At 43.9% G+C, this 26,238-nt stretch overlaps 1 protein-coding gene across 2 annotated transcripts in view; it reads right to left on the bottom strand.

Moving 5' to 3' along the window:
• The window catches only part of TFCP2 (transcription factor CP2), a 298,923-nt gene that overhangs the window by 191,014 nt on the left and 81,671 nt on the right, over positions 1–26,238 (bottom strand). For both annotated transcript variants that reach the window (XM_063952290.1, XM_063952289.1), the window contains exon 2: positions 15,717–15,868. In XM_063952290.1, coding sequence (XP_063808360.1) covers positions 15,717–15,868 — 152 coding nt within the window. The remainder of the gene's footprint in view (positions 1–15,716; positions 15,869–26,238) is intronic.

The raw sequence follows: 26,238 nt of genomic DNA, 5'->3' as shown, positions 1-26,238 counted from the left end.
TGCTTCAGATTCTGCAAAAGCATCAAAAGTGGGTGTAACCGGAGCATAGACCACCTCCCACTAATATAAACCAATTAGTTAGTAACAAACTAGGATAGTACAGCATAGAACACACATACATTTAAAAACTAATTTACATTCGCAAAACAAATATGTTTGAGACATTAGAGAAACAGGAATCAGGGCCATCAGAACACATTCTCCAATCACACCACAAAAGAATCAAACAAATATATAGCTATAAAAAGTTTCCGTTTATCTTGCGCTAACAAATTAAAAAAGCTGCACCTCTCAGTAGATCCCGTTAGTATGGATCGAACAGTAATACACAAATACTAGAGGGCACTACGCAATGAAATGTTTATATATAACAGCAATAACATCCTACACTGGAGACAGCGGGTCATCTTTATTGGGTTTATTAGTAGATACATATATAAACCCAAGCAAGAACAGCACTCCAAGGCAACTGCATGCTCAAAAAGTAATGTTGGTCATATTTCCAGGGCATCAGCCCAGTCATCAGGACCACAGAAGTAACAGCAAAAAAGTAAAGTACATAAGTAAAACATATATAAGCAATAAAATCATCACAAACGTGCATGTTATAGAACCGTGCAACCTATAAAACCTGCTGCTGATTATTCCATCATCGTAGGAATATCCCTGTTTCTCTGCAATAGGTTTTATAAGTTGCACGGTTTTATAACATGCACGTTTATTATGTTTTTATTGCTAATATATATGTTATACTTGTGAGTAATTATGTTTTTATGTATTTTTTATGTGTTCTCTATTCTTGCTGCTTCTGTAGGTCCATCCCCCAAGATTGCTCTAGTTCCTGATGCAGTTCGAACGCAGGAAGCTGAACGGTGGAACGCATTTTGATGGTTCCCATGGTTACAGCGGCAGGTGGAGACAGAGTGCAGCAGTGAGCGGTACACACAAGTCTAAAGGGATTAATATGTGGGTAAATCAGAGCATGATGTTGCCTCCGGGTGCCATTGGATTTATGGAAATTATCGGTTGTGAGCACCGAAGCATGCTGAACAATGTGTGTGTGTGATGGCAGACGGTGGATTATATTTACTTGCATGTATTTAGTATGTCACAGAATGAAGCAAAGAATTTGAGGGGGGGTGGAAACGAGTTTTATGGTAAGAACTTACCCTTGTTAAAACTCTTTCTGCGAGGTACACTGGGCTCCATAAGTCTGGACAATGGGGTGTAGAGTAGGATCTTGATCCGAGGCACCAACAGGCTCAAAGCTTTGACCTTCTTCCCAAGATGCATAGCGCCGCCTCCTGTATCACCCCGCCTCCCAGCACAGGAGCTCAGTTTAGTTAACCAGCCCAATGCAGTAGCAGGAAAAGAGACGACAACGGTTAGTAGCCACATACACCACACTCTCACGACAAGAGAAGTGTCAGCGGTTAATGCCATATCAACCCAAAGAAGCTAAGTGCGTCAAGGTGGGCGCCTTGTGGAGCCCAGTGTACCTCGCAGAAAGAGTTTTAACAAAGGTAAGTTCTTACCATAAAACTCGTTTTCTGCTGCGGGGTACACTGGGCTCCACAAGTCTGGACAATGGGGAGGTCCTAAAGCAGTTCCTTATGGGAGGGGACGCACTGTAGCGGGCACAAGAACCCGGCGTCCAAAGGAAGCATCCTGGGAAGCGGCAGTATCGAAAGTATAGAACCTTAAGAACGTGTTCTCGGAGGACCACGTAGCCGCCTTGCACAATTGATCAAGGGTCGCACCACGTTGGGCCGCCCAAGAAGGTCCAACAGACCGAGAAGAATGGACCGTAATGTGAACAGGACCTGACAGACCAGCCTTCACATAAGCATGCGCAATCCCCATTCTCATCCACCTGGCCAGGGTCTGCTTGTGAGCAGGCCAGCCACGTTTGTGAAATCCAAACAAAACAAAGAGAGAATCAGACTTTCGAATAGAAGCATTTCTCTTCACATAGATACGGAGAGCCCGTACCACATCCAAAGACCGCTCTTTGGGAGACAAATCAGGAGAGACCAAAGCTGGAACCACAATCTCCTGATTAAGGTGGAACGAAGAAACCACCTTAGGCAAATATACGGGACGAGTCCTAAGAACCGCCCGGTCACGGTGAAAAATCAGATATGGGGAACTACAAGACAAGGCACCCAAATCCGACACTCTTCTAGCAGAGGCAATAACCAACAGAAACACCACCTTAAGGGAAAGCCACTTAAGGTCAGCTGAACCAAGAGGTTCAAATTGAGACTCTTGTAACGCCTCCAAAACCACCTACAAGTCCCAAGGAGCCACAGGCGGGACATAGGGAGGTTGGATACGCAACACACCCTGAGTGAAAGCATGAACATCAGGTAAAGTCGCAATTTTTCTCTGAAACCACACCGACAAGGCAGAAATATGAACCTTGAGGGAGGCCAGACGCAGGCCTAAATCTAGGCCCTGCTGTAGAAAAGCCAAAAGTATGGCTGTACTAAACTTGGAAGCATCATAATGGTTAGATGCGCACCAAACAAAGTAGGAATGCCAGACCCGATTGTAAATCCGAGCAGAGGCCGGTTTCCGGGCCCGCAACATAGTTTTAATGACCTCTTCAGAAAAACCCTTAGCTCTTAAGACGGAAGCTTCAAGAGCCACGCCGTCAAAGACAGCCGGGCTAGGTCCTGGTAGACACAGGGGCCCTGAACGAGGAGGTCTGGGCATTGTGGAAGTAGAAGTGGACGCTCTGACGATAGGCCTTGCAGGTCTGAAAACTAGTGCCATCTGGGCCACGCCGGAGCTATGAGAAGCAGATTTCCTTTTTCTTGCTTGAACTTCCGAATTACCCTGGGCAGGAGTGACACTGGAGGGAACACGTACGGCAGCCAAAACCTCCACGACACTGCCAGAGCATCCACGAATACTGCTTGAGGATCGCTTGTCCTTGCTCCGAAGACCGGAACCTTGTGATTGTGTCGAGACGCCATCAGATCCACATCTGGAAGACCCCACCTTTCCACGAGGAGTTGAAACACCTCTGGATGGAGGCCCCACTCGCCGGCATGCACGTCCTGACGACTGAGAAAGTCCGCTTCCCAATTCAGGACTCCCGGAATGAATATTGCCGATATTGCCGGTAGATGGCGTTCTGCCCAACGTAGAATTCGTGAGGCTTCCTTCATTGCCAAACGGCTTCGAGTGCCGCCTTGATGATTTATGTAAGCCACTGTGGTGGCGTTGTCCGACTGTACTTAAACAGGACGGTTCTGAATCAAATGCTGGGCTAGGTTCAACGCATTGAAGACCGTCCACAATTCCAGAATGTTGATCGAGAGGAGAGATTCCTCCTTGGTCCACTGACCCTGCAAGGAGTGCTACTCCAGCACCGCGCCCCAACCTCTTAGACTGGCATCTGTCATCAACAGGACCCAGTTGGATATCCAGAAGGGACAGCCTCTGCACAATTGTCGGTCCTGAAGCCACCAGAACAGCGACCAACGGACCTCCGGAGTCAAATAGATCATTTGAGACCTGATCCGGTGAGGCAGGCCGTCCCACTTGGCTAGAATCAGCTTCTGGAGGGAGCGAGAATAGAATTGAGCATACTCCACCATGTCGTATGCTGATACCATGAGGCCCAGCACCTGCATTGCCGAATGTATCGACACTTGCGGACGAAAAAGGAAGCAACGAATCCTGTCCTGAAGTTTCAGGACTTTCTCCTGAGACAAGAACAACCTCTGGTTGTGAGTGTCCAACAGCGCTCCCAGATGCACCATGTTCTGAGCAGGGACCAGGGAGGATTTCTTACAGTTGATGAGCCACCAGTGGGCTTGTAGAAACCGGACCGTCATATCCTGATGACGCAGGAGAAGATCTGGGGAATTTGTCAGGATTAACAAGTCGTCCAGATACGGCAGTATCCTGACCCCTTGACGGCGAAGTACCACCGTCATCACCGCCATAACTTTGGTGAAGACTCTCGGAGCCGTTGTTAAACCAAAAGGTAACGCCCGAAACTGGACTGCAGCAAAGAAGGCTAATAAGATATTAGCATGCATAAAATGGGGTATTGATGCTAGGGACGAGAGTATTATACTCCCGTTATATAAATCACTAGTGAGGTCACACCTTGAATACTGTGTACAATTCTGGGCACCGTACTACAAAAAGGATATCCTGGAGCTAGAAAAGGTACAGAGGAGGGCGACCAAACTAATTAAGGGCATGGAGACGATGGAATACAAGGAAAGGCTTGAAAGACTAGGCATGTTTACATTGGAAAAGCGGAGACTAAGAGGGGATATGATCAACATCTACAAATATATAAGGGGACAATACACAGAGCTTGCGCGGGACCTGTTTTTGGTTAGATCAACACAGAGGACTCATGGACACTCGCTCAGGTTAGAGAAGAGGAGATTCCGCACAATACGTCGTAAAGGCTTTTTCACGGTAAGGACAATACGTGTTTGGAATTCCCTGCCTGAGGGAGTTGTAATGGCGGAATCTGTCAACACCTTTAAGAATGGGTTAGATAAATTCCTAATGGATAAGGATATCCAGGGGTATGGTGCATAGTCATGCATTATAGTTACTATAAATAGGGATAAAATGTAACGGCTGACAGCAGCATCAGTCAGAAATTTTAGTCAAATCATCATGCATAGGAGACCACAAATAGGTTGAACTCGATGGACAATTGTCTTTTTTCAACCTCAGATACTATGTTACTATGTAACCATTCCTGGGTATACCCTAGAAGCCGGCCCCCCACCCTAGGATTCCACCCCCCCCCCCGTCATGCGGCAGGCTTATCAGTCTTGACTGCTGGCTGACGGGCCGCCCAGGCTCTTTTGGGCTTCGGCTTACCAGGTTTGGAAGTGCGGGCCTGCTTATGGTACGCCTGACCTTTTGCTTTACCTGAAGGACGAAAGGGGCGAAAGGACGTGCCTTTGGCCTTCGACACAGAAGGAGCTGTATTAGGCAGACAGGCAGTTTTGGCAGTAGCCAAGTCAGCCACTATCTTATTTAAGTCCTCCCCAAATAGAATATCGCCCTTGAAAGGGAGTACCTCCAGGGTTTTTCTAGAGTCCAGATCCACAGACCAGGATCTCAGCCACTATATCCTGCGAGCCAGGACTAACGTAGTAGAGGCCTTGGCTGCTAGGATACCGGCATCAGAAGCCGCCTCTTTAATATAGCGAGAAGCTGTGACAATATATGACGAGCATTGTCTAGCATGGTCAGAGGAGATTTCAGCTTCTAACTCCAAGGCCCACGCTTCAATAGCCTCTGCCGCCCATGTAGCTGCCATAGTGGGCCTTTGTGCAGCACCCGTGAGGGTGTAAATCGCTTTTAGACAACCCTTGACACGTTTATCCGTAGGCTCTTTTAGAGACGTGACGGTACTGACAGGTAGAGCTGAGGAAACCACCATCTTAGCCACATGTGAGTCTACTGGAGGAGGCGTTTCCCAATTCTTAGACAGCTCTGGCGCGAGGGGATAGCGAGCCAGCATCTTCTTTTGAGGCACAAACTTCATACCCGGGCTTTGCCAGGGTTCCGGACGTATATCCACTAGGTGGTCTGAGTGAGGTAAAACTTGTTTAATCACCTTCTGACGCTTGAACCTATCTGGTTTCTTAGGAAGAACGGATGGCTCGGGATCATCCGTAATCTGCAGAATTAACTTAATAGCCTCCAAAAGATCAGGAACAGCCACATGTGAACTACCCTCCCCATCAGCCGTATCCGAGTCAGAACCCGTGGGGTCAGTGTATGTGCTGTCTTCATCAGACGAGATGTCAGTGACAGCAGTGGATTGTGAGGAGACGAGCGCTCGCTTAGAGGACCTTTTGGACTTAGGCGAGCGTTGGAAAGATTTTTTAGTAGTCAGGGACTGGTTCAACTTCTTTAATTGAGCAGATAAATCGTCCGCCCACGGCGGGTTAGCTGCAGGGACCACATACGGTTGTACCGGCATTGGGGGTCCCATAGGGGGTGTTAGTTTATGAACTAGCGTATGCAGAAGCGTGGAAAAAGCGGCCCACGGAGGGTCAGTATGTGCCTCCGTTGCCACAGACCCACTGGGGGGCAAGGAGCCCCCAGAACCAGAGCCCACAGCTGCTATATTCTGCCCATATGTTCCTGTGGCTTCAGCAACACCAGCAGTGTGTTCCGTCCCAGAACAGTTACCCTCAGAAGCAGACATGATATAACTTGCAGTATGAGGTAACACAGTACAATTATAAGCAGCACTATATCCCTAAATCCAAACCCCTGCGCAGTGTAGTCAGCACCAGCAGAGATAAAGGAGAGATATGGTGACTAAATCACAGAGAAAAATACGTAATACAGTATATCTTTGTGAAAATCCTATATTAAATAACACCTGACACACCAAGCCCCCTCAGGTTATAGAATATAGGGATAGCAAGTTGAGTGAAAGACACAAGATGGACAGCACTCGGCTCTCAATGCACACACAGAAAGTCACAGTTTGTACAATGCAGAGGTTATTACTGACAATAATACTGCACTGGACTAGCTTACACAGCTATATAGTCAATAGATATAACACTACACAGTAAGAAACTGGATGTATATCACAGGGTAATTGTACTATAAACCCCTGACTAAATTCACTCTTTCTTACTAACACTGACTAAAAAGGCAGGTAGAATACTCAAGTGTCATGTAAAGGCACAGCGCTGACAACCAGGTGGCTTTACATAGGAGGATTTGCCCAAGCAGTCCCAGGAACAGTGAGCTGAGGAGTAAAGGCGCCGCAGACACTGACAGGGAGTGAGGAAAAGACAGAGATGCAGCTCCAGGGTGGGAACACTTGCTGGAAATGGCGCCCTGGGGCTTGGGGATGGGCTTCAGGTCTAAGCCTTATCCCCCTTGCTGGCAAAACCACCGGGTACTGTGGGCGATATTAAAATCGGTTTTAAGAGAAAACCTGACCTGCGCCCATGCCCTGGTGATCTAGTGGGATCGCCTGTATCCACAGCCAGCGCGCGCAGCACGCCTCCCACGGACCACGGCGGATCGCGATAAAGACCGGGTCCCGCAAGCGGGACCCACTTACCACCTCCCGAAGCACGGCCACGCAATCCTGGAGAGCCCCAGCCGTGTGTGTCTAACATGAAGAAAACCGGAGCCTCCGCTGTAGGTACCTGGCAACCAGTGCTCGGGAGTGTACAGCGCCGCTGGGGAGAGCTGGAGCTGCAGCAGTGAATGTCACAAGACATTTAACACCGCTGCTGCCCTTGAAGTCTTCACTTTTTACCTCTTAAAAAGCTTTTCTTAGGGCTGCTTGGAGCAGCCCCTCTGTTAAGTGCCTGCTTACTGCAGCACCAACTGACAAACTGAGCACCTGTGCTGGGAGGCGGGGTTATAGAGGAGGCGGCGCTGTGCATTCTGGGAAGAAGGTCAAAGCATTGAGCCTGTTGGTGCCTCGGATCAAGATCCTACTCTACACCCCATTGTCCAGACTTGTGGAGCCCAGTGTACCCCGCAGCAGAAAATAAAAAAGGACAGATTATTGCTTAATGTCTACATATATTCTAAATGGCCTGGACATATTTGTTAGTGCCTCTAAGAAAAGCTAACAATTGCCAATAATAATCATCACGTCTTCAATCTTGTCATGCAGCCTATTTAAATGAAGAAAAGTAGTGATACTATTCTTTGGTATCATCATGTGCACCGCATTAAACATAGACCAGAGAAAGCAAAGGAAAGAGTTGTCTCAGGAGATCAGAAAGAAAACGATAGACAAGCATATTACAAGGTAAAGGTTGTAAGGCAATCTCCAAGCAGCTGGATGTTCCTCTGTCTATAGTATAAGTAGCTTAAAGTCCATGGGACTATAGTCAACCTTCCTGAATGTGGCTGCAAGAGATAAATCAATTCCAGATTTAATAGCATAGTGAATCTGTACAGGGAACAATGAAATCTGAAAACTATCAAGGTATTCTAGAGTCAAACGTACTGCCCAGTGTCAGAAAGCTCTGTCTCATTCGCAGGATAATGACCCACAATACACAGCTAAAAGCACCAAACAATGAACAAAACATTGGACTATTCTTATGTGGCCTTCATAGGCCCTGACCTGAAATCCTATCGATGTAGTCTGGAGAAGACACTCATCAAACCTGAGACAGCTGGAGCGCTTTGCTCAGGAAGAGTGGACCTGACTACTTGTGGGCAGGTGCGCAAGTGTCACTGAGAGGTATAAAAGTCACCTGACCAAATATTGTACTACAAAATATTAGGTTAGGAGTCCCATCATTTCTGTCCATGCCATTTTCAATTAAAAGTCAAACTGATTTCTATTAAAATATGTAACAAATATGGATGACAATTACTTTGAAAAGTTTCAAGTTATTTCAAAGGAAAATATTGGGGGGGGGGGGGGGGGGGGAGGGTTTCGTAGACAAATCTGTCCATGTCTGTATGTGCCTAGACTATAAAAACTCACTCATGACGTAGTCTGAATTAAGTTGTTTTAGATGGAGGTCTTACACACATGAATATCACACTTACTTGTCCTAGAAGATACACATCTGAGCATGAAATTCCTGAAATAGCATTGCTCTGCATACCGCTGGATATGTGAACACTTCCAGATTTCCATGCTAATATTTTCAATGCGAAGAATGAAACCGCCTATAACCACCGTGACTATTGTTGTCACTCAGTTAAACAAATATAGTAGTGCACACTACATATGAAAAAAACCATCAAGAAATCCTACTCTAGGGTCCAATCATACCAGCAGTGATGTAAAGTAAATAGAAATGGTGAGGATGTGACCCATGGGATATTTCTTGATATATTGTAAAGGAGTAAAGGGCTAAGTTCTGTATGTGGAAAGGAAAGAAGTAATAATTCATACACAAAGGAATTCATGCTTACACATAATGGCTTACAGACCATACCGGAGAACGATAAAGAATGTGAAAGCTCCTCCGTGAGCATTTCAAAAAGCACTTTCATAACATTACACAGGAAGATGGGAATGAATTGCTCCGTCTTCCCATCCCATCAATGTTAGGAAAGATTGTTAACCCAGTATAGCAACTAATTGCATTTTTTAATTAGATTCTCGTATTCCGCCCAAACCAACCCTCTTCACCAGGATGCCATATCGGTTTAGGCCTATTCCCTCAATCCTCCCTTCCTATGACTGTTCGGAAAGATGTTCACTTAAAAGACAACCATAAGTTACTCAATGCATGCTGCAAGATTTTTGGGCAATTCTGTCCAATATTCCAAATCACACTAACTTTATCAAATCAGTTCTGTTGGCAAATAACCCCTTTTAACACAAAGTAATTGAGTAAGAGGATTTGTTCCTCCAATCAGCATAGTTTTTCAATTACACCTCTCATGCTGGACCAACGCAGAAGTGTGGTCTACAGAGGTCTTCCCTACATGGTCAGAAAGCAACTGTTAACTACAGTGGTTGCCTTCAGCAAAGCACCAAAACGTTGATAACCCCTTAAATACTTATCTTAATAAGAATATGCATCCTGAAGAAGAGGGTGGTGGTGGTGGTGGTGGTGGTGTGTTACAAACTATTTTTACACTTTTATATAAAAATCAGAATTTTGAAATATGAAAAGATATTTGTATTACCATAGAGGCACTGTATAGAGGTGCTCTAGCTAATCACCCTGAGAAGAGGACAGACTGTATAGGCTGGGTACACACTATGTAATGGTGCAACTCAGAGGCGATGTAACGATACATCACTTACGTCATACACACTAAACAATCCACTATGTGCAGGCGCAATGTATCATTATATACAGAATGTAAGAATGCCGCTTCGCCTGTTGAATTGTCCCATGATGTGCAGCATATCCAATGGGACAATTCAATGAACGATGGCTAAATACGACGGATCAGGGGTACACACTATACGATGTGTAGGATACAATATGACGGGTGTGGTTCATAGGGTCAACCACACTTAGGTCGACAGTGCCTAGGTCGACCACTATTGGTCAACAGTGACTAAGTCAACACCCAAAATAGGTCGACACAACAAAAGGTCGACACAAGTTTTTTTGGTTTTTTTTTTGCGTTTTCTTCGGAGAGTGACAGGGAACCCCAATTAGTGCACCGTGTCCCCTCCGCTACCGCTGCACTCGGCACAGGATACCGTTCCCAATCATAGTCCACATGAATCGTAAAATATAAAAAAAGTTTTAAAAAAAAACAGGATTTTAATACCTACCCGGAGCCCGGAGAGATGGACATTTTGAGGAGAGGAATTAACAAGGTGAGCATCATACCAGCTCACGCCATAAACATGCCGAATAACATGGCATTCAACTGAATACATGCCAACGGACATGAACAAAATTCAGCAACAAGCTGAAGAAACCATAACACAACCTGTGTGTAACTAGAACTAAACTGCAGATACAGTACGCACTGGGACGGGCGGCCAACATCCTCTACGGACTTATAGAAAAGGATTTACCGGTAGGTATTAAAATCCTGTTTTCTATTACGTCCTTGAGGATGTTGGGGACACCAAAAGAACCATGGGATTATACCAAAGCTCTATAACGGGCGGGAGAGTGCGGATGACTCTGCAGCACCGATTGACCAAACTTTAGGTCTTCATCGGCCAAGGTATCAAACTTGTAAAACTTAGCAAACGTGTTTGACCCCAACCAAGTAGCAGCTCGGTAAAGTTGTAATGCCGAGACACCCCGGGTAGCCGCCCAGGACGAGCCCACCTTCCTAGTAGAATGGGCTTTTACCGATTGAGGTAACGGCAAACTTGCCGTGGAATGAGCCTGCTGAATCGTGTGACATATCCAGCGGACAATGGTCTGCTTGGAAGCAGGATACCCAAGTTTATTGGGAGCATATAGCACAAACAGAGACTCTTTTTCTAACTGGAGCCGTTCTGGCAACGTAAATTTTCAAAGCTCTGACGACATACAGAGACTTTTCCTCAGCCAAAGTGCCAGTAGCCACTGGCACCACAATAGGTTGGTTAATATGAAAAGAGGAAACCACCTTTGGCAGAAATTGTTGCTGAGTTCTCAATTCTGCCCTATCTTCATGGAAGATCAAATAAGGGCTCTTGTGAGACAAGGCCGCCAATTCAGACACCCGCCTTGCGGATGCCAATGCTAACAAAATAACAACCTTCAAAGTGAGGAATTTCAACTCCACTTTACTTAAAGGTTCAAACCAATCTGATTTTAGGAATGTCAAAACCACATTAAGATCCCAAGGTACCACAGGAGGCACAAAAGGAGGTTGGATGTGCAGGACCCCTTTTACAAAGGTCTGCACCTCAGGAAGTGAGGCCAATTGTTTCTGAAAGAAAATTGACAAAGCAGAAATCTGCACTTTTATGGAGCCTAATTTAAGGCCCGCATCCACTCCATTTTGTAGAAAATGGAGAAAACGTCCAAGGTCAAACTTCTCCACTGGAGCTTTCTTGGACTCGCACCAGGAAATACATTTCCTCCAAATACGGTGATAGTATTTCGACGTCACACCCTTCCTAGCAAGGATAAGAGTGGGGATGACTTCATCGGGAATACCCTTACGGGTTAAAATCTGGCGTTCAACCACCATGCCGTCAAACGTAGCCGCTGTAAGTCTTGATAGACGAACGGCCCCTGCCGCAGCAGATCCTCGCGAAGAGGAAGAGGCCATGGATCTTCGACTAACAACTCCTGAAGATCCGGGTACCAAATTCTCCTTGGCCAGTCTGGAACTACAAGGAGCGCTGGAATCTGTGATTTTCTTAGAACCTTTGGAATGAGAGGAAGCGGAGGGAAAACGTACACCGACGGATGCACCCAAGGTGATGTCAGTGCATCCACTGCCGCCGCCTGAGGGTCCCTGGACCGGGAACAATACTTTAGTAGTTTTTTGTTGTGGCGGGACGCCATCATGTCTTTGTGGGGAACCCCCCATAGATTTGTTAGTAGGGAGAAGACCTCCTGATGGAGGCTCCACTCTTCTGGATGTAGATCGTGTCTGCTGAGGAAGTCTGCTTCCCAGTTGTCCACTCCCGGAAGGAAAATTGCCGACAGAGCGCTTTACCAGAGTCTCTACCCAGCGAAGAATCCTTGTGGCTTCTGCCATTGCTGTTCTGCTCTTTGTGCCGCCTTGGCGGTTTATGTATGCTACTGCTGTCACATTGTCCGATTGGATCAGGACAGGCCGGTTTCAAAGAAGATGCTCCGCTTGTAGAAGGCCGTTGTAAATGGCCCTCAACTACAGCACGTTTATGTGAAGAGTTTCCTGACTTGACCATCTTCCTTGGAAGGTCACCCCTTGTGTGACTGCTCCCCAACCCCGGAGACTTGCATCCGTGGTCACTAGGATCCAGTCTTGGATCCCGAATCTGCGCCCTTCTAAGAGGTGAGAGGTGTGTAGCCACCACAGGAGTGAGATTCTGGTGTTGGGGGATAGAACTATCCTCCGGTGCATATGAAGGTGGGATCCGGACCATTTGTCCAACAGGTCCCACTGAAACACTCTGGCATGGAACCTCCCGAATTGGAGGGCCTCGTATGCCGCCACCATCTTCCCCAGCAATTGAATGCATTGATGAATGGAGACAGTTGGTGGTTACAGAATGAGTTTTACCAAACTCTGAATTTCCAGTGCTTTCTCCGGAGGGAAAAACACTCTCAGCTGGACCGTGTCCAGAATCATACCCAAAAATGCCAACCGGGTTGTTGGAATTAAAGGTGATTTCGACAGGTTCATAAGCCAGCCGTGCTGTTGTAGAAGCAACAGAGACAGTGCAATGTCCTGTACCAGTTTTTCCTTGGACTTCGCCTTTATCAGGAGATCGTCCAAGTACGGGATAATTGTAACTCCTCTTTTTCTGAGGAGAACCATCATTTCTACCATGACTTTTGTGAAAATCCTCGAAGCCGTGGCCAGGCCAAACGGCAACGTTTGAAATTGGTAATGAGTATCCAGAATTGCAAACCGGAGATAACTCTGATGAGGGGGATAAATGGGAACATGAAGGTAGGCATCCTTTATGTCCAAAGACACCATGAATTCCCCCTCCTCCAGGCTGGAGATCACCGCTCGGAGAGACTCCATCTTGAATTTGAATTTCTTCAGGAAAAATGTAGAGATTTTAGGTTGAGGATTGGTCATACCGAGCCTTCCTGCTTCGGCACTACAAATAGGCTTGAATAAAACCCTTCCCCTTGTTGTGCACGGGGGACCGGGATCACATCCTGATTTTGACATAATTTTTGTATTGCTCCACAGACTAGAACTCCTGTAAGGGAGACCCGGCGTCATGCGGTGGATTTGGCAGAAGCCGGGGAGGACTTCTGTTCTTGTGAACTCGAGGAGGCGGAAGTTCTCTTGCCCCTTCCTCTACCTCTGGTAGCGAGGAAGAAGTTACCTCGGTCTATTCTATATTTATTGGGCCAAAAGGACTGCATTTGATAGTGCGGTTTCTTCTGTTGCGCAGGAGCATTAGGTAAATAAGTAGATTTACCCGCTGTGGCCGCTGATACTAAATCAGTAAGGCCGTCACCAAACAGTTCCCCACCCTTAAAGGGAAGGGACTCCATATTTTTCTTGGAATCAGCGTCAGCATTCCATTGATTAGTCCATAGCGCACGCCTAGCCGCAATTGACATAGCATTAGCCTTAGCCCCCAGGAGGCCAGCATCTCTTGCAGCCTCTTTCAAGTACGCAGCCCCTGATATAACCAAGCGTCACTAGGATGCTATCCCTATCCAGAGTATCTAAATCCGCAGATAAACTTTCATCCCATTTTTCAATGGCGCTACTAACCCACGCTGACGCAATAAGCGGTCTAAGCTGCATCCCCGTGGTAGTAAAAATAGCTTTTAAAGTAGCCTCCTGCTTACGATCAGCCGGCTCCCTAAGAGTCGTCGACTGAGCCGCAGGGAGCGCTACCTGTTTAGACAAGCGTGCTAGGGCTTTGTCTACTGTGGGTGGTATTTCCCACTTATCCCTATCCGCTGCGGGAAAGGGGTATGCCACCTTGATCCTATTAGGAATGAGAAATTTCTTATCAGGTGTTTTCCAAATGCCATCAAAAAGGTCATTTAGTTCAAAACAAGGAGGAAAAGAAACCGAGCGTCTCTTTTCTTTGTAAATAAGGACCCTCGTTAAAGGGGTCCTCGTCAATACGTAATATGTTTTTGACAGCCACAATCATATATTGAATGCTCTTAGCCAATTTAGGATCTAATCTAGAATCAGCATAATCGGCACCTGTATCAGAGTCCGTGTCGGTATCTGTGTCATCTAATTGGTCAACACCACGTTTTAGTGACCCTTGTAATAAAGCGTCATCTACTGATTTAATAGAGTAACATTAGCATTTAAAGTATTTAAAGCAGTTAACCAATCAGCAGTCGGCGGTGCCGACAGGACCTCCAAAACATTTGGTGTCCCCAATAAATTATCCCCCTGAGAGGAAAATTCTGCCTCAGACATGTTGTCTCCCTAACAGCACCCAAAAGAAAGCCTGTGAGGGAACAAAAGGAAAGGAGCCAGCTCACACCCCAGCGCCAAAGTGCAGGTCTGAAAAACACCCTCAAGTGTCACAGAGCTGCAGCACTATAATATGTATGTAAATAATCTGTCCCCCCTCGTTTTATAGCCCCTGGTACTTGCTCCTGTGAGGAAGGACCAGCGCTGCTGCTTGGAGGAAATGGCGCCAAGTGAGCCTGGAGGAAGAAGCCCCGCCCCCAACATGGCGCTCTTCTTACCGCTTATTTTTACATGCTTATCCTGGCGGGGGTTTGCGGGCAGTGCCAGGGCACTGTACAGATATGCCAGCCTTATTTATGAGGTATTTTTAGTTCCCCCCCTCCCCCCCCAGCGCCACACACCAAGCGGTGTGTACAGTCTGGGAGCCTAGCGCGCACTGAGCAAATCACGTTGCGCGGTACCTCTATATGCCGTCTTTGTTGAAGAGAAGATGTCTTTTCCTCACATACTCACCTGTCTTCTGACTTCTGGCTTGAAGAGGGGGGACAGCAAGCTGTGGGAGGGAGCATCCAGGAGAGCCCGGCGTTCATCTCCCCTCAGGAGCTGAACGCATCCTGCCAGCAGCAGCAGAGCCCTGAAACTCATTAGAAGCGGGTCTAGACTGCTCTCCCCTCTTTCCCACGAAGCAGGGAGTCTGTAGCCAGCAGATCTCTCCAAAATAAAAAACCTAACATTAAGTCTTTTCAGAGAAACTCTAAGAACTCCCCCGAGTGCCTCCATCTCGCAGGGCACATTTTCTAAACTGGGTCTGGGGAGAGATATAGAGGGAGGAGCCAGGTCACGCCCCCTTTGAAAGTCTTAAAGTGCCCATGTCTCCTGTGGATCAGTCTATATCCCATGGTTCTTTTGGTGTCCCCAACATCCTCAAGGACGTAATAGAATTATTATTTTTTAAAACTCATGTCGACCTTTTGTCGTGTCGACCTAGTACATGTCAACCTAGTGACCATGTCGACCTAGTGACCATGTTGACCAATAGTGGTTGACATAATGACTGTCGACCTAAGTGTTGTCGACCTAGAGACCGGATACCCATATGACAGTGTGTGCCCAGCTTTACCCTCATGATCAGTAGCAGCCAGTAAGATGGACACATTTGAAACATAGTACTAAGCAACAAACATCTGAATAAAGCACAGCATATGGCCACAAAAGCCTAGCAATCTCACCTTGATTGAGATAGGTGAGCGTCTCCTCATGAAGTTTCACAGCAGGGGAAGTGGCCGTACACAGTACATACTGGAAAGGTAGGATCTTGTTTTCATTTTCAGGTGGCAGACTTGACTCTTCTTGCTTGAAGATGGGAAGGGCAAGAACATCACTGCAACAAAATAAACAATGTCCATTGATCAACAATTGAATTGCTCCGCCATCTAGTGGCTGCCAGCGTGATAACAGTTGATCATCACCCCATATGTCCAATGCAATTATGAGAGATAAAAGGAGAAAAAAAAAAAAAAAAGACTCCACATCCCGACAGATGCACATAGAAAGTGACCTAACAAAGAAGTTCAGTGAAGCTTAGTACGTGAAAGACAGTTTCACTCAATAGCTACAAACATTTTAACATTTTTATATCTGGCTTATTCCAAACACTGTATGTTGCATCTGTTTATTGTAGCCGTACATGGCTGAGAAAGGTTGAAATAGGTTTTACTGTTCCGTAATCAGGCTGACCATTAGCCCATGTGTAGCCATAAGACCTTTGGAATGGCTTTGTAACCTGACAAGATGAAAACACACAGTGCTAGAACTTATTTAGTAGCAAAACGTAATTCCAAAAATATTTATATAAACTCTTTCTAGTAATGAGCGTAGAGAATAGGACAGCAATTTCAAACTCCTGAATTTCAGCTCGCCCAGGGGTGGTGAACGGAAATGAGCCATTTGAGCGTTTAAATGGGACTTTTCGTGTCACGCCTATTAGTTTAGTTGGGTTTAGTGTGGCTAAACTGGACACTAATGAGCACGATCAGCGGGACAAAAGAGAACAGTAAGAAAGTGGATTTGTTGTGGAGGGGGGGGGGGGGGGAGAATCGCTCATTAATGCTTTACATACCAGCACAGCGCAGTGGATGGACAAGGTAACATTGAAGAGCATTTAACCTACGTGTTAGACATTGGAGTTCTGAATTTTTGACCATTCATAACATTCTGCAGCTAGGAAAGCCTTCTGGCTTTACATGTATGGACAGGAGAGTGTGGACTCCTCAACCACAGTGGGAATCAAACACACTAAAAATACTATTTAGTTTATAATAAAATAAAATAAAAATCCCTGTAGGAAAACAGCTAAACGGAAAGAGGACTCAGACATGACCATGCTTCCTTGAGTGACTGGCCGTATAATCAGGGGAGCAGCCCACAACAAGACACAGAGGTCACCATGAAAAGAATGTTTTCACAACTTTATGCTTTGAAGACATAGCTGCAGGCAGGGAACAAATGATTGCTAACCAGATACAAATTGCCCATCATTAGATGGCTAAACAGATACTGGAAAAATGGTTGCAGTCTACGTCTTGATAAAGCTGGCAAAATCAAATGAAGCATTATGTACTATAGATCTGTATAAATGTAATGCCCCATACACACAGGACGATTTTTGCCTATTTTCTAAGCGATCTGTCTAGAGCATGGATCGCACCATGTGTACACCCCATAGCGATTATAATCCTTTATTTATATGGCGCCACAAGGGTTCCGCAGCGCCCAATTACAGAGTACATAAATAATCAAACAGGAAAACAGCAACTTACAGTTGATGACAATATAGGACAGGTACAGGGTAAATAAACATAGTTACATCAGCAGATGACACTGGAATAAGTATCAGGTGGCAGAAGACTGCTGGATGTGGTACAGCTGAAGATTATTAAAGTAAGACAAAGGATAAGCACATGAGGGAAGAGGGCCCTGCTCGTGAGAGCGATGGTGCCTTTTATGTGCATAGAAAACACTGGTTAGCTGCTAACCTAGAATGCTTAGCACACATGACAAGTGGTCCCATGTGTATGGGGCATTAGGAGTAATTTATTGGCTTATGTGCAGTGCCAGATAACCGCAACAGGTATAAGTTTCAGAACGGATATTAAAGTGATTGCTTGGTGTAGGCAAATAGATATTTATCTGCACACCAGACTAAATGCTGCTACAATCAGGCCAATCATACCACAAGCACCAGGTTTCATGTCAGTTCGCATTTACAAAAATGTGTCACTTCAGATTTAGTGCCATACATGCTGCATTTACCCAATAACACTGCCACTATGGCAGGATGTGTGGCAGTTACTGGGGGTACATATTATCAGACATTCATTTTCCTTGGTTGCTGTACATCTTTTAGAAATAGAGGCGTAAGAATTTCCCAGCCACTATAGCCTTGTGAACTTACGAAATTGGAACTACGAAAAAGCCAAATTTAACATAACCAATCATAATATTCTTGTTTCATGTTTAAATAACAAAACAAATATATGCCGTTGTAGGAAGTACATCTGCTTCTAATGGGGGGTATTCAATTCGTGCCATTTTTTCAACTAGTCGAAAAAAACTGCACTTTTCGGCAATTTGCAGGTCAAAATTCACATTCGACCTATTCAAAGCCCGGCCAGATTGTTTGACTTGTCAAAAAATTTAGCCAGGCAAAAACCACTATGGATTTCGTCGCCAATCCACGAGTTTTGTCAAATTTGTGGGAAAAGGCATAGCGAAAAACGGAGCAATAACCTGTCAAAAACGCCTGCGATTGAAAAGCCAATGGTCTAATTAGTGCTGGTTTTCCGACCGATTGAAAACTCGCCACGAATTGAACACCCCCCGTAACCAGTCTGAGCTCCAAATAAACTGGGATAAGCAAATGTTCCTTCTTCGTTCACTACCTATACATTTCATTTTACATCTGTTGCAGTTACCTATCAATTAATCGCGGCGTGGAGTAATCCACTATTAGCACCTGCTTTACTTCCAATTAATCTCTTACAAGACTAAGTCGGGATATATAAACACAAACATTAATGCGTGTTTGCATGATATACATACACACACTTAGTAGACTTTATTCTTTAATTATGCACAGAACTGCGCTATTAATGCATTTTAATTCAATACACTTTTTTTTTTTAAAGATTGCAAAAATCCTAACATATCAAACATTTTACCATACAAACAGTTTTGCCGCAAATAAGACAAATCACATTCTCAACAATGACTTTGTGCAAACAATTTAATTATGAAGATAAACATAATTTTTTTTTCATACTATACTATATAACTACTTAGGGAAGAAAAAAATCCAAACAAATGCTGAGGTGTTTTGTTAGAAATGCAGACTGAATATTTACATTTTTTTGGCTAACAAGCCTAAATACAATTATGGCTGTATCATCACAACCTTACTTGCTTTTCTATACATGTATTTTTTCAATTGACACATTGTATATCACTTTAATGTATTATGGTATATCAAGAAAAATATTTACCAAAATATAAATAAATGCAAAACACGTTACTGTTGTTAGTGGCTGGAACTACTGGCATTGTAACATGAAATAGAAAGCTTTGCATTCCATGATTAGAATGTAGCTGTCCTATGTGAAATAATCTGTGGCTCAGAGAACCAAAATCAGGACCCAATCAGACATTATGTTACTTTTGACTGAGTGTAAGGGCTGTAACACACTGGCCGGTTTCTCCCGGATGGCAAAAAGCCGGACAAACTTTGTCCGGCTTTTTGCCATCCGGGAGAAACCGGCAGAGTCTGTCACACAGGACGGCTTTGAGCCGTGTGTGATGCTGTGCGCATGCGCAGCATCAGACACGGCTTCAGAAAAAACCGTTGTGTGTGAAAGCTCCCCTTCACACACATGGTTTACTGGCTCCAAAGACGGCCCGGCGGCCGCCCGGCCGCCGGACCTTCCAGTGGTGAGACCCGGCTGCAACCCGGCAGCCGGGCCGGGGTTGTGCAGTGTGAAGGGACCCTAGCCCGCACACTGTTAACTACAATGCCGGCACGGGAAAAAGCCGTCCGGCTTTTTCCCGGCCGGCAAAAGCCGGGTAGTGTGTTTCAGCACTAAGGGGGGCGATTCAATAGCTTTTGTGCACTCAATCTCCCAACTATCAAGTGATGGGAGAACACGGTGCACAATTCAACAAAAATGTTTAATTAGTTTTTAAATGCACTGATCGCACCCAGACAGACCCAGTTTAGCAGCATATGACAGATCCTGATTGAAGCAGTCATTCCTCTATAGATACACCTTGATTGATATGCCTGTCTAATTATAGTTGATGGTACGCCTCTAGCATATTCATTTTATGCTGCTCTAACAAAATGTTCTGAAGCACAATGAATGAAGCACCCCAATGTTTGTGCTTTCAGAGGTGTTTGATCCCATGAAGATACAGATAAATGATGGGGGATTACAGTAGATTTATTGAAATACTGATACTTGTTACAGAGTTGATTATATTCCCATGACAGACTTCTAGACTAAACTATTAATCTGATAAAGAGCAGCATTGGACTATATAACTGTTACTACTGCTGAAGAGGACTATAGGTAAACCACAATATAACTTCCTTCTCTTTCTATCCATAACATACACACTATATCTATCTATATCTATATATATATATATATCTATCTATATATATATATATATATATATATATATATATATATCTCCATCCATATATCTATCTATATATAAACATGGATGTATGTGTGTTCCAGCATAGCTCTAGAATGCCTGGGACAATTTACACCGAACTTGGTACACATATGACTGGAAAAAAATACTGTGGGGGTTAGACACCCCTAGCACCCCTAGTGGTGGGGGTGGGAAAAGGATGACATGTAAAAATCCATAGTTTTCTGGCTCACTGAGATGAACAGTGACACTCCCGATGTTTAAAGTTCAGCCCCCATTAGCATGGGGGAAGAAACGGAGTGAATAATAAAATGTCCAAAATGATCGACATTAGTGTCAAATCCATAGTTTCGGGGTCGCTAAGCTGATCGCATTTTAGGCTATATCTTTACGCGAATTCTTTTAGGGGTTGGGTAGTGATCTTAAACTCGAAGATGGGCAAACTGAAAATAGTCTTATTGCGTTAAGATTTCTCTCTCTATCTCCATCCGCTCCATGTAACTTCAGCAGGAGCTCAGGCACAGATCACACCAGCACACTTTGACGCGCTTCCCCGCCTCTTGTAGTTGTCAGCGGCTTCCTCAGAAATCTTTGAGGAAGCCGCTGACAACTACAAGGGGCGGGGAAGCGCGTCAAAGATTTATACTACACGGATCAGCGCTGTATTCTACCCACAGACCATCCGCAAGTAAAGTGTACATGAGCAATCTATACCATTCATGCTGATTCACTAAATTAGGTGTCCTTACACCATATAATCTGCAAGAGATTGTTAGATATAAATTTGGCTGTGGATTATTGAATATTATGCTGGACATGAAAACTCAGTTAATTAGTCCTCTTAATAAGGTTTAACTAGCTATCAAGTGGAGGGCAAATGTGTGATTTAATCAGCTGCTAAACTGTGGAACACAGATTCTAACCAGTAAATGCTGATTGTATATTTTAAGTTACTTTCGATGCTGTAGTATGAAATTGTATCTGCTGATGTTGCTACAAATGTGTCAAGTATAGTGCTACTGAGCTGGAAAGTTATGACAGACATTTTATTATGTCTATATGTAATTTTACTATTATAGTTTATGAAATCAGTGTTGACCTGTGAAAAATAAACATATCTGCTTTTTAACTTGGATTTTATTTCTTGTGCGCTGTGACTGTCTTTCATTTTCTTTGCTAGTTTTTAGGGGACTGAGTATCCCTCATGTTCGCAGCAGCAAAGAAATAAAAATTAACTATAAAAACCTTCTGATCAGACGTTTGGCTATATACTCTTTGATTGAGAGAATGCCAAGAGTGTGCAAAGCTGTCATCAAAGCAAAAGGGGGCTACTTTGAGGAATATAAAATATAAAACATATTTTGATTAGTTTAACACTTTTTTGTTTACAACATAATTCCATATGTGTTCTTTCATAGTTTTGATGTGTTCAGTATTAATCTACAATGTAGAAAATAATTTAAATAAATAAAAACCATTGAAGGAGGTGTGTCCAAACTTTTGACTGGTACTGTGATTTCTTATGGGCCCTACACATTGGCCGACTTCACTGCACGATATGAACGATCTCGTTCATTAATGAACGAGATAACGTTCATATCGTGCAGTGTGGAGTCACCAGCGATGAACGATGTGCGGCCCCGCGCTCGTTCATCGCTGGTGACATGTCGGCTGTGCATGCAGCCCAATATGGACGAGATCGTCCATATTTGCCTGCACGTCTATGGAGCCGGGTGACAGGGGGAGTGAAGAAACTTCATTCCACCCGTCACTGTAGGGTCTATTAGTTTATTTTTAATAAATTTGCAAAAAACGTAAAAACTTTTTTCACGTTAGTATGGGGTATTGGTGTGTAGACTTTTAAGGGAAAAATGAATTTATTCCATTTTGCAATAAGGCTGTAACATAACAAAATGTGGAAAAGTGAAGTGCTATGAATACTTTCCGGAAGCAGTGTGTGTGTGTGTGTGTGTGTGTGTGTGTGTGTGTGTGTGTGTGTGTGAGAGAATCTGGATTCCTGTCTGTAAGTGTATCTTAGAACATGAAGAGCAGGTCAAACACAAGTGCTTTTCAGAAGCTCTTTTCCTGTACTCCGTGTAATTCAAAATTTACCCTCACAAATGCACAGAGTGTGTGTGTGTGTGTGTGTGTGTGTGTGTGTGTGTGTGTGTAATAAATATATATTACACACACATACATATACACACACGGTTGTGCTCAAAAGTTTACATACCTTAGCAGAATTTGTATACATACATACATACATACACACACACACACACCCTCCCACATATACGTACGTACGTACGTACGTACGTACGTACGTACATACATACATACATACATACAGCACCCCCCAAGATTGAGGCAGTGCGCATTGAAGCAGTGCAGCCCTGCCTCAAAGGGGGGTGCAGCTTGCCGGGAAGCCTTCCATATAATTCAGCTGAACAGCCAATTGGAAATATTTCCTTGAATGGCGGCACTCAATGCATAAAAAAAGTCAAAGCAACATCTTAAATTATCGACGGTTCAGCACTTTAATGTGCTTTTTTCAAGATCAATGTCCAAATAATGACAACAATCACAGTACTCCCCCTTAAAATCACAATCACGTTGCTCGGAGCCACTTACCGTCGTGCTGCTGTGCAGTAGTCACCTTGAAGTGACGTCAGCGACCTGCACACCCCGGGATTCACCATTTGGGTTAGCAAAGTTTGTTCACCTTGAGCCTCTGCTATTTTGTGTATGTTGCAGTAAGCTATAGTCACTGTATATATTTATATTGTATTAAGTGCTGCTTGTTTATGCTGCCATTTAGTACTATTTGTCTCTATTGTTCACTTGTCATTATGCGATAGGCAGATAGTTATGTATTGCGTTGTGTTGATTTATATTTCTATTGTATCAAAGACGATTCATGTTGCTACCGTATCTATTATGAATAATACCCGAATGTTGGTTTCTAGATTGTTATTTTATTAACTTATGGCTACATTTTTTTTTTTTTTTAGAGGACCGGTGAAATTGTTTTTAATATATCACTAGTGCCGGTGTTTCCAATTACTGACTGCATCTGTGGGCATCAGGTTTTGGATCCCGGTAGCTGTTGGTTGCAAGTGTGGGAATCAAAAGTTGATTTGTGAATTTCACTTTGCACCCTGATGATGATGAAATAAACAGCTCTGGCATGTGTGTATTCTAGAAGCAGAGTGCTGATCAATGAGGGGGGCATACTTAAATTTTGGAGAACAAAATTGTAAATGTGAAGTATTGGTATAGCGGTTACGATATATGACGTTTAAAATTTAGGCCTTCAAACTTTAAACACAGCTCCCTGCACCTCAACTGGATACTACACTAATACATAGATAGATAGATTATATATATATATATATATATATATATATATATATAATCTATCTATATATATCTATATATATATATATATATATATATATAGCTATATATCTCTATCTATCTATTTATCTCTCTATATATATCTATATATATATATATATATCTCTCATCTATATCTCTCAACATCAACTTACCTGTACTACCACCCATGTGGTCTATTTTATACATTGTCCCTGTGGTCTTTTCTATATAGGAAAGACCACAAGGCAATTTAAAGAGCGTATGAATATGCACAGATCCTCCATTAGAAAAGCTGTGGAGGGTACAGTAGTGTCCCAAGAACAACCGGTAGCTCGTCAATTTAGAGAATACAACCATGGACTAGCTACCCTTAGGTATAAAATTATTGAACACGTTGAGAAGAAAATACGTGGAGGTGATAGGGATCGAATCCTTCTTCAGAAAGAGGCTAGATGGATTCATCGCCTCAATACAGTTTCTCCATATGGTCTGAATGAAAACCTGGGGTTGAATTGTTTTTTATAACATTCTAGGGGGTTAGATGTAGTGTAACGTGATTGACAGCTTATCATGTTTGTTATACTGTATTATGATCCCGATCAATAGCACATCATGTTATTTATATTGTACTATATCCCAGTATTTCTGTGTCTGCATTTAATTAATTTTTTATGGATTATGCTAGAACTGACCGAGTAGTCACATTGCCCTGTTTTTGTTTTGTTTACAAAAGTCTTTATTACATGTTCTCGTGCTTCCTCCGTTACCAAGCAACATGATGCTGTATGACGGTAACATGCATCAGACGCACGGCGTAGCGTGTGATGTCATCGTTAGCCGCCGGCGCTTTGTGTGCGGAAGGGCGGGAGGAAGTGAGTTTGGCGTCCTTGGTGATGGTGAGCTATATATGTCTGTCTGTCTTATCTTTTTGTATATCCTGATGACGATTTGAATAAAATCGAAACGTTGATATTAAGTCTTCTGCATCTTGAAGTCCTTGGAGTGCCGCCTGTTACCTTCATTATATATATATATATATATATATATATATATATATAGCTATATATCTCTATCTATCTATTTCTCTCTCTCTATATATATATATATATATATATATATATATATATTTCTCTCTATATATATATAGATCTATTTCTCTCTCTCTCTATATATATATATATATATATATATATATATATATATATATATATATATAGATATATATATATATATATATATATAAAATAAGAATTTACTTACCGATAATTCTATTTCTCGGAGTCCGTAGTGGATGCTGGGGTTCCTGAAAGGACCATGGGGAATAGCGGCTCCGCAGGAGACAGGGCACAAAAAGTAAAGCTTTAGGATCAGGTGGTGTGCACTGGCTCCTCCCCCTATGACCCTCCTCCAAGCCAGTTAGGTACTGTGCCCGGACGAGCGTACACAATAAGGGAGGAATTTTGAATCCCGGGTAAGACTCATACCAGCCACACCAATCACACCGTACAACTTGTGATCTAAACCCAGTTAACAGTATGATAACAGCGGAGCCTCTGAAAAGATGGCTCACAACAATAATAACCCGATTTTTGTAACTATGTACAAGTATTGCAGATAATCCGCACTTGGGATGGGCGCCCAGCATCCACTACGGACTCCGAGAAATAGAATTATCGGTAAGTAAATTCTTATTTTCTCTATCGTCCTAGTGGATGCTGGGGTTCCTGAAAGGACCATGGGGATTATACCAAATCTCCCAAACGGGCGGGAGAGTGCGGATGACTCTGCAGCACCGAATGAGAGAACTCCAGGTCCTCTTTTGCCAGGATATCAAATTTGTAGAATTTTACAAACGTGTTCTCCCCTGACCACGTAGCTGCTCGGCAGAGTTGTAATGCCGAGACCTCTCGGGCAGCCGCCCAAGATGAGCCCACCTTCCTTGTGGAATGGGCCTTAACCGATTTAGACTGTGGCAGGCCTGCCTCAGAATGTGCAAGTTGAATTGTGTTACAAATCCAACGAGCAATCGACTGCTTAGAAGCAGGCGCACCCAACTTGTTGGGTGCATACAGTATAAACAGCGAGTCAGATTTTCTGACTCCAGCTGTCCTGGAATATATTTTCAGGGCCCTGACAACTTCTAGCAACTTGGAGTCCTCCAAGTCCCTAGTAGGTGCAAGGCACCACAATAAGCTGGTTCAGGTGAAACACTGACACCACCTTAGGGAGAGAACTGGGGACGAGTCCGCAGCTCTGCCCTGTCCGAATGGACAAACAGATATGGGCTTTTTTGAGAAAAAACCACCAATTTGACACTCGCCTGGTCCAGGCCAGGGCCAAGAGCATGGTCACTTTTTATGTGAGATGCTGCAAATCCACATATTTGACTGGTTTTAAACCAATGTGATTTGAGAAATCCCAGAACTACGTTGAGATCCCACAGTGCCACTGGAGGCACAAAAAAGGGGTTTGTATATGCAATACTCCCTTGACAAACTTCTGGACTTCAGGAACTGAAGCCAATTCTTTCTGGAAGAAAATTTACAGGGCCGAATTTGAACCTTAATGGACCCCAATTTGAGGCCCATAGACACTCCTGTTTGCAGGAAATGCAGGAAACGACCGAGTTGAAATTTCTTTGTGGGGCCTTCCTGGCCTCAC

This window comes from Pseudophryne corroboree, chromosome 2, assembly GCF_028390025.1.
Source record: "Pseudophryne corroboree isolate aPseCor3 chromosome 2, aPseCor3.hap2, whole genome shotgun sequence".
NCBI lineage: Eukaryota > Metazoa > Chordata > Amphibia > Anura > Myobatrachidae > Pseudophryne > Pseudophryne corroboree.
The sequence above is the reverse complement of the archived record's forward strand: the minus strand, read 5'-3'. Positions and strand labels throughout refer to the sequence as shown.